This window comes from Taudactylus pleione, unplaced genomic scaffold (genome assembly GCF_031769625.1).
Source record: "Taudactylus pleione unplaced genomic scaffold, aTauple2 ptg000086l, whole genome shotgun sequence".
Taxonomy (NCBI): domain Eukaryota; kingdom Metazoa; phylum Chordata; class Amphibia; order Anura; family Myobatrachidae; genus Taudactylus; species Taudactylus pleione.
The window spans coordinates 3,812,501-3,822,288 of record NW_028284488.1 but is presented as its reverse complement, the minus strand read 5'-3'; the positions used below and the strand labels follow the sequence as shown (position 1 = coordinate 3,822,288).

The 9,788-nt window shown below is 43.3% G+C and overlaps 1 protein-coding gene and 1 long non-coding RNA gene across 5 annotated transcripts in view; one reads left to right on the top strand and one right to left on the bottom strand.

Annotated features, from left to right (window-relative positions):
• The window catches only part of AHCYL2 (adenosylhomocysteinase like 2), a 151,804-nt gene that overhangs the window by 5,086 nt on the left and 136,930 nt on the right, over nt 1-9,788 (bottom strand). For all 4 annotated transcript variants that reach the window (XM_088468670.1, XM_088468672.1, XM_088468671.1 and 1 more), the window contains exons 9-16: nt 7,031-7,094; nt 6,770-6,858; nt 6,573-6,643; nt 5,709-5,803; nt 5,464-5,562; nt 5,009-5,077; nt 3,425-3,503; nt 3,162-3,282 (exon numbers count right to left, since the gene is read on the bottom strand). In XM_088468670.1, the coding sequence (XP_088324796.1) occupies nt 3,162-3,282; nt 3,425-3,503; nt 5,009-5,077; nt 5,464-5,562; nt 5,709-5,803; nt 6,573-6,643; nt 6,770-6,858; nt 7,031-7,094 (687 nt within the window). The remainder of the gene's footprint in view (nt 1-3,161; nt 3,283-3,424; nt 3,504-5,008; nt 5,078-5,463; nt 5,563-5,708; nt 5,804-6,572; nt 6,644-6,769; nt 6,859-7,030; nt 7,095-9,788) is intronic.
• Nucleotides 1-9,788, top strand: part of LOC148529116 (uncharacterized) — a 40,829-nt gene that overhangs the window by 13,318 nt on the left and 17,723 nt on the right. The window lies entirely within an intron of this gene.

Below are 9,788 nucleotides of genomic sequence, written 5' to 3'. Positions count from 1 at the left end.
CTCCCAGTGCAGAACAGCCCATCCACACCCCTGTGCAGTACTTACCTGTCTCCACATTGGCATGGCAGGGCTCCTGCTGACTGCTGGATAAACTGGATCCAGCAGGCACGCAGACCCCTCATCGCAAGTGTCGTCATGACATCACCTGCACATCACATAACTGGGAACGCCAGCCTCTGAAGCAATCCGAGGCTTCTTTAGCCTCTGATCGCTTCAGAGGACAGTGTTCCAAGTTGCTGTGATTAAGTTGGTAATGAGCTATCGGTAGATTCCAATCGTCTTTTTGGCCAGGCCTGTAAGTTGCGAGGTGGCGCATACATGGCTCAGACTTGTTTTTCAGCACATCCCACTGATACTCGATCGGATTGAGATCTGGGGAATTTGGAGGCCAAGTTGGCACTTTGTCCTGTTCCTTTGAACAATTTTTGCAGGGCACATTATCCTGCTGAAAGAGGCCACCGCCATCATGGAATAAAGTTGCCATAAAGAGGTCTACAACAATGTTTAGGTAGGTGGTACTTTTCAAAATATCATCCACATGATGATTGCCAGTACACAAGGTTTTCCAGCAGAACATTGCCCAGAGCATCACACAGTCTTCACCGGCTTGTCTTCTTTCCATAGTACATCCTTGTACCATCTCTTTCCCAGGTAAAATGATGCAGACGCGCTCGGCCGTCCACATGATGTAAAAGATAATGTGATTCATCAGACCAGGCCACTTTCATACATCGCTCCATGGTCTAGTTCTTACATTAATGTGCCTATTGAGGCGCTTTTGACAGTGGACAGGGGTCACATGGGCACTGACCAGTCTGCTGCTATGCAGGTCCATATGCAGCAAGCTGTGATGCACTGTTTCTGGCATCTTTCTATTATAAACAGCATGACCTTTTTTCAGGAATTTGTGCAACAGTAGCTCTTCTGTGGTATCAGACCAGACAGCCTAGCAGTGGCGTAACTAGGGTATTTGAAGCCCAGGGCAAATGTAAAAATGGAGCCACCCCTCCCCCCCAATATGCGCGCACCGAAGCAAAAAATACGGGCGTGGTCACAAGGGGCGGGGTCACTTGACAATGGGGCGTGTCAACAGGACACAAACCCTTTCTCGTCACTCTTAACATTCTTTTCCATATGCACCTTAACCCCTGTAGTGCTCCTTATACAGTCCGCCCTATGCAGTGCCCCCAGTAGTGGTCCCTCTTATGCAGGCCCCCAGTAGTGGTGCCCCTTGTGCAACTCCCCATTAGTTCCCCTTATACAGTACCCCCAGTAGTGGTCCCCCTTGTGCAGCTCCCCATTAGTTCCCCTTATACAGTGCCCCCAGTAGTGGTCCCCATTATGCAGACCCCCATTAGTTCCCCTTATACAGTGACCCCAGTAGTGGTCCCCATTATGCAGGCCCCCATTAGTTCCCCTTATACAGTGCCCCCAGTAGTAATCCCCCTTATGCAGCCCCCCAGTAGCAGCCCCACTATCCAGTGCCCCTTGTAGTGGTCCTCTCTATTTAGTGCCCCAAGTGCAGTGTCCCTTGTGCCTCCAGCAGTGAGCCCCTTATATAGTGCCCCCAGTAGTAGACCCCCCCCCTTATGCAGTGCCCATTATATAGTCCCTCCAGTAGCAGTCCCCCCCTATGCAGTGCCCTTTATATAGTGCCCCTAGTAGTAGTCGCCCCAATTAGTGCCCCCAATAGAGGTTCCCCCCAGTAGAGGTGCCCCCAATTACTGCCCCCAGTAGAGGTGCCCCCCAGTGGTGCCCTCAATTACTGCCCCCAGTAGAGGTACCCCCCCCTCCCAATACATATCAAAAAAAAAAAATGTAAGAAAACTTATCTGCATCCACGCTCCGCAACATCCGCACGTCAACCCTCCCGGGCTGGCGCGCTCTGCATTATAGGAGACACGTCACGGAAGCCCGGCTCTTGCAGTGGGCGCTGCAGCAGCCAATGAGAGTCTGACTCATTGGCTGCTGTTTAACACACACATCTCCGCCACCACTGGCGGCGATGTGTGTGTTAGCACAGCTTGAGCCCGCCTGCCACCCTCCTCCTGGCGCTATTGGGCAAGTGCTCAGGGGGAGGGAAGGGGCTCAGCTGTGCAGCACAGGACCGGCGCTGGGCAGACTAGCGCCGGTCCTGTGTAAATGTGTAGCGCTGACCGCACACACTGCGGTCGGCTCTACACTGGCTAACTAGGGTGGACCGGTACGGTGGCCGGCGGCGCCCACCCCGCGCCACCGGTCCCACGGCGCCCAGGGCACGCACCCTGCTCGCCCTGCCCTAGTTACGCCACTGCAGTCTAGCCTTTGCATCACTGCAAAATGGGCGCCCAAGCTGGTTCACCTGTCATTCTTTGAACCACTTTTGGTAGGTACTGACCACTGCATACCAGGAACACCCCAAAATATCTGCCATTGTGGAGATGCACGGACTCAGTTATCTAGCAATCACAATTAGGCCTTTGTCAAAGTAGCTCAGATCCTTAAGCCGCAAACACTAGACGATTTTTCTGAACGATATCGTTCACTGTGTATACAGTGAGCGACCCAAGATGCGCGCTCCAGTCTTTTGACGTCCGTGGATGCAGGCCAATCTAACGTTATCGTCGCGAATCGCCTGTTTAGAGATGTGGCAGGATGACTTCACTGAAAGATATCTTTAAAGACACTTTTCATAGTGTACACCCAATATCATTTGTCCTGCACTAAAGAAGGTTCAAAGGAAATCTTTCACCAATATCATTCATACAGCACATTGTCTAGTGTGTATGAGCCTTTAGTCCAGCGGACTACTTGATTACTATTTGGGGGTTTCATGCTTTCATGATATACGATAGGCTTGCCCATTTTTCCAGCTTCCAACACAGACTTAAAGAACAGATTGTTCACTTGCTGCCAAATATATCCCACCCCGTGACAGGTGACATTGTAACAAGACAAATGTTATTCACTTTACCTGCCAGTGGCTTTAATGTTATGGCTGATAGGTGCATATAAAAGGTTAACATTTAAAATATAAATCCACTGAAAATAGTCAGGTTTAACTAATGGTTGGTTGTAACAAATTTACAACAACTTAATTTAACAGTTAAACACACCACCGGTAGTGGAAGCATTATAGAATAGCTCCTTGCAGAGGACAAGTGATGTTACAAAGCATATACCTGTAGTAGTTTGGTTTGAAAGGCCCATTCTTGTTGAGTCCCAGGTATTTAGCCTGCTCATCTGAAAGTTCCGTCAGGTGGGCATCAAAGGTAGGAAGATGAAGACTGGCCACATACTCATCTAAATGGTTTAGAAGAGAAAAGAAAAAAGTCCAACTATTCAGAGATGGGTACAAAGAAGGAATGACCAAGCATCAAGATGGTGCAAAATTAGTTGTAATAATGATCCTTGAACAGTTCATCTTGTCTCTCAGAACACTCACCCATTTTCTTAGGCAACAGGTAGACATCCTGTTTGTAGCGACCCTCAGGGGCATTATAGAGTTCTATTAGTGCCAGTGCCTGAGAATGTGCAGACAAAACATGTTAGACTGACATTTAATCGGTCTTCATAGATGGGGAAATAAGGTGAAACACGGCCCTTATACATAGTTTAATGAAAACACAAGTTCCACATTTTTGTTGGACGCACCTTGCACTTTTTCTGCATGGACGTCTTCGCACTGAGGGGTTGATTCAGCTTAGGACAGAATTGCAAAGCTGCACACAGGCAGCTTTGCAATTCTATCCTTGCTACTATGCAAATGCAGCAGGAGGTGTCTGACACCCCCTATTGCATCTGCGATCGCAGCCAGGTGAGTAAGCCGCAGCTTACTCAGGTTAGTCGGCTTGCCAACAGCAACCCCTGGCCTTGCCACTCCCAGCAAATGGGGCGCTTCCGGGACAGCCGGTCGTCCCGGCTCCACCCTTTAAATGCCTCTGCCTCTCAGGCAAAGGCATAGAAGGGTCTGCGTGCGATCATGCAGGACCCATTCTGCACATTCGCAGAAAGGATCCTGTGAACGCACAGATTCCCAATAATCTGGAAGCTGCGCTCAGCATTGCACATACGTGCAATGCTTAATCAACCTGAGTGTCTTTTCCAGACACGCAAGCATTTATGAATAGGGTCTTGGGACTAGGGGTTATAGTGGGTGTGTATACGAAGCCAAAGTACAGAAAGGGGCGGTGCGGGCATGTTAGAGCAGATTGCAGCCAGAATAGCTGTGTAAAAGATGCAATCACATCTGCTTGGAGGGACTGGAAGAAATCTTGGTTCAAGTGGTGAACTGATCATGACAACTCAGGAATGCTGCGGATTGGACAAAAGACTAAACCACTCCCATTAATGCAAACACAGTGAAACAGCAGCAACTGTGTTTACAGATTACGCTACAATAAAAACCCTATTCACACAAGGTATGCTGCTTTATACTCTGCTGGGGAAGATCAACCACGTTTATGCATGTTTTTAAAAAAAAAAAAGCTGTATTTGCGTTTTGTTCGCTTAGCACCTCAGATGCTCCAAAACACTTGGGCGCTTATCTGCACTAGGCAGACATTTAATATAATATGTATGCAATGTGTACTCACACTGAAGCCACAACTTCAGTCATATTCCTAGTGCACCCGACACAGGTACGAGAAGGAGAGGGAGCCACAGTGCTGACTTACGTATGCGACAAACGCTGAATGCAACTTTTGTTCTGACACTTCTAGTAAATCACATTTGCGACCAACTCTGAATAAGGCCACACACATGCATATCAATACCAGATGGCTACTTTCTCTAGGATCAAAAAGCATGCAAGGAACACTCAGGACCAAAGCTTATCGCTGCAAAAGAGGTATTTGCTAAATCTCACCAATGTATAAAGAATCCGCTCCATCACGCAGACAAGTGAACGTATTAAAGGTGACAAACGTTATGATGTAATATTAGATGACCTGTTATAAATGTCATGACTCGCACACCTTCACTGGTTAATAGTTTGATATACATACACAACCTGTAGCCAAACACTGACCTGTGTGGTTGCAGTAATGGACAGCACAAAAGTGGGGACAGTAGAACAGCTCAGGTTGAGCAGACGCCCCTGTGAGAATAATTATAGAAGACAATGAGAAGGACAAAAGGCTGAAATGTGATCAGTCACAGTAGTATTAAACCTACACATACCTAGCTGCTAAACTGACATTTTCTAAATCCTTTAAGCTACTTGGTCACAAATTGGACAAGGGCATGCTATGGGAAAGCAACTAATCACCTTTCAGAACGTATGTGTATAAGTGTGAGGAGACCCAGTTACACGCCATACAGGTATGAAGTCATTTGAGCCATACTTGACTGCAGTAAAAAAACTGAAATGTAAAATGGTAGTGTATATACAGCTATTAGTATGTATATATATTATCTATAAGCAAATATACTAAAAGCAGCATTCTGGCACCACACACACACTACATATATGAAATCTAGTACCTCAGCCAGAAGAACAATCCTCTTGCCATCTGGCCATATCACATGGTCCACCTGAGACCTGACTCGCTCCCATGTCAGCTCAGGAGTGCGCAGGCTTGCCTGGAGAGAGAATACCAGAAAAAAATAAACTTCAAACCTTAACAGATCCGGCACTACTAAAGAAACTAGAAATAACTGCCTGTGGCCTAGGTTTCCCACCATCTGGGAATTCCCCATCCCAGATATATTACATGTGCACTGCTCACCACATCTATCTCAGTGTTGGAATGTCCCATGTTACAGACAATACAGCCATTCTTCATACGATCTAGCTGTTCTCTGGTCACCACATTCTTGTTACCTAAGAGGTTTAGAACACATTAGATGACCGGTATGATATTTGAACAGATCATACACACATTACTAATACTTTAATATGGATTCTTACACTCCATCACAGTTTTAAGACAATGTTTTTGATGCTACATTTTTCTTTCCTACTACATACACTGCCATGTATGACAGGTCATCCAGTTTAACCATTAGAGGAGTACCTGGTATACAAATACTGATCACCACTAATAATAATTTGATTGAACCAATGATATAATCCCCTATTAGATGATCATTAACCATAATCTTTATTGAGGAATCCATAGTCTTACCTGACAGTGTACCTGGTAGGCTTCATAAACCGGTTATTAGGACCCACAGGAGGGCAACACATTATTTGAAATAAAACATTTTAGTTCAGGTCAACTGTTTAGAAATGGAGTGCCCTCTTATGTTGATAGCCCTCTGCTTTATTAATCTATTATATATGAGGAAGAACATGACATACTGTAGTACTGAAGCACCAGATATGTATATATGAATATAGGAAGCATAGCATTGCTATTTTATACATAATCAAGTTTAGCATCTCCAATATGATCCCCGTCTAACTTATTCCTGTTGGAGTAACATGGGTTGAAATAATTCTTAGTACACTATTTGTAGTATTATGTTACTCTTTACTACATCGGTGTGCAAGTTATAGAATAACTCTGTAATCTTCTGTCCATTAATCTTAATTTGAAGGGAACGGGTGACAAATGGGTGAATCCTGTACTTGTTCACAACTGTTTTACCTGTGCATGTGATCACAATATCCACTTGTCTGATGACCTCGTTTAGTTTGACAAGCCTGAAGCCATCCATGCTATAGGACAGAGCATAAAGATCGATTTGTAGTTTTCTTTACACACCACATAGTATGCAAGAGACAACTAAGAAAAGGGAACAGCAATAATCAGGCCTAGTGCCTGACCACAGGCATTACACTTACCAGGCCTGGAGAGCACAGATTGGATCAATCTCTGTCACGTACACAATGGAGCCCATTGCTTTGAGAGCTGCACAACATCCCTTACCAACCTAAAGGAAGATCTCAAATCAGACTGGGGCACGACATGAAATGTGGGCAACCAATATGGTACAACCAGCTCATCTATTGTTAGATTATGTTAGGAATACAATTTACATACAAAATGAATACGACCAATGAATTTCTATAGGCTTTGAAGAAGTGTCTGTGCAGAGCACTCACCTCTCCATAGCCACAGACGACCACCTGCTTCCCACCAAACATCATGTCTGTTGTTCGTTTAAGACTGAAAAGAAAATTGTACAATTGGATTTTTTCGATTTCTGATGTACAGTATATCATGTATCACTCATACATGTAAACGAGAAGATATAACTGCGCTTAAAGGTTGCCCAATTTAAATGATAATAATATAAACATTAAAAGTGAATGCCATAAATAAATAATATAATGGAAAAAAATAGAATAAAAAACAATCTTTTAATTATAATAGATGATATGAATCATATTTGTTGCATATAACAACGTAACACAGTAAAACATTTACCGGCAATAGATTTTCTCAAACAAAGCACGTGTAAGCTCATGAAAAATATAAAAACAACAAGACTATCAGGGGTATACAATATGGAGCGAAAACATCGCAAAAACAGTTTTTCGCACCGATGACGTCATTTTGGCAGGTTTTGGTTTTACACCGTATTCAATTTCAAAGACTTTTCGCAGGTTCGAAAAGTCTTTGAAAAAAAACAGGGATATCTTTTCACCACTGAATAGGTGGTGAAAAAAAAAGTACAGAATTGGGGTTTAGGGGTGCAGGCTTAAAAAAAAAAAAAATAGCCTGCACCCCTGGGAATGACATTTTAAAAATAACTGTCAAAAAAAAGTTTAAAAAAAAAAACAGGGACACCCCAAAAAAAAAATTTAAAAATTGCGGTGAAAAAAAAAAAAATGGGAAAAAAAAAAAAAAAGTGTTTAAAAATAGGGAAATAGGTTCAGGGCTATTCTGCAAGTATGCGGCAGGTGTTTTCTAGAATAGATTATTAGCGGCTTCTGCATAGTTGCAGAATTTTTTAAAACTTACTTTAGGGACATAAAAATATGCTAGTACACATTTTCATGTACCCCAAATTTGATGGGACCACTTAAAAAAACAAAAAAAAAAATAACCAAAGTGCTCTTCTGCAACACTTCTTCAATGTCGGGAAAAAAACACCTGCTGCGGCTATTTAAATCCCCAACTTTCATTTGCAGGCTAAAACGGGGGTACCCATAGTGATCCCATGTTTTTACAGTTTTAGGGGGGTCCCACAATTTATTGCAGATAAATTTTGTTTTTTTTTGCAGATCCCACTTCGCAGGTTCCCGTTTTCGTAGGTTTTACATTGATTACGGGGATAAAGCGGGTGCGCGCCCGATACTTTAAACCAGGAAAATCTCCAATGTGGAGCGAAAAGTCCAGCACGGACTTTTCGCTCCCATATTGAATACCCCTGATTGATTTAATAGAATACAGCCGCGTCTGGCTGATTTAAAAAACACACAATAAAACACAGGATTTGTGAAAAAAAATTATTATTTTTCCCTCAACAAAACTTCATTGCTATAGCAACTAAAAAATGGTGAATCCAGCTATTAAAGAGTAATATTGTATTGGTTTGTATCCAAAAAAATTGTTACATTGGATTTAATTGTAGCAAGTGTTCCTTATAAGGTGTGATGAGCTTCAGCCCCTTCACTCCTGACAGACAGGACGTCCCGATGTGGCAGCCGTTACAACCGCGGTCTGAGACTGTACCTCTGGACAGGACATTTCCCCAGGCAAGAGACGATACCGAGACACACTCCATTTAGTCTCCAAGTACTATTTTGCCTCCAGTATCCATGTGGTTCTCTAGATCAGTAAAATGGACTAACAACCAAAGAGTCTACACTATATTATTATTAGTTATTTATCTTTTACTATTTGTATCTCATTTTGAAGCGCCGAGGTTACATATATCCTTATTGGTGTTATTTCATAAATGTAACGAGACTTATATGAACAAATTAATAAAAACCTAACAAGCATTACACAATATCAATCAAATATTTAAACAGATTAATTAGATCATAATCCACCGGAAAGATTTGTTCCAAATTGTTACTATAATAACAATGAATTGTACAAGAACCTATACTGGGATAGTTCATCAATAAGATATACCGTTTAGTATTGATCTAAAAATTTTTTTTTTTAAAAATGGGATGACAGAGGAAACAAAGTCACTTCCTGTCTGATCCTGGAAAAGGCAATGTTAAGTCACCAAACTGCTCTTGGATGGTTAGGAGAAGTTGCTCTTGGAGGATGTTTTGGTACCATTCTTTATTCATGGCTGTGTTCTTAGCAAAGGGAGTGAGTGTGCTCACTCACAATTTTGCCTGAGAAGCTACCCCACACATGAGCGGTCTCAGGATGCTTTACTGTTGGCATGACACAGGACTGATGGGTAGCGCTCACCTTTCCTTCGGACAAGCATTTTTCCAGATACCTCAAACAATCTGAAAGGGGATTCAGAGAAAATAACTTTACCCCCAGTCCTCAGCAGTCCAATCCTTGTACCTATTGCAGAATATCAGTCTGTCCCGGATGTTTTTCCTGGAGAAAAGTGGCTTCTTTGACAACAGGCCATCCTCCAAAAGTCTTCGCCTCACTGTGCGTGAAGACGCACTCACACCTGCCTGCTGCCATTCCTGAGCAAGCTCTGCACTGGTGGTGGCCCGGTCCCACAGCTGAACAAACTTTAGGAGACGGTCCTGGCGTTTGCTGGACGTTCTTGGGCGCCCTGAAGCCTTCTTCACAACTATTGAACCTCTCTCCTTGAAGTTCTTGATGATCTAATAAATGGTTGATTTAGGTGCAATCTTACTAGCAGCAATATCCTTACCTGTGAAGTCCTTTTTTTGCAAAGCAATGTTAACTGCACGTGTTTCCTTGCAA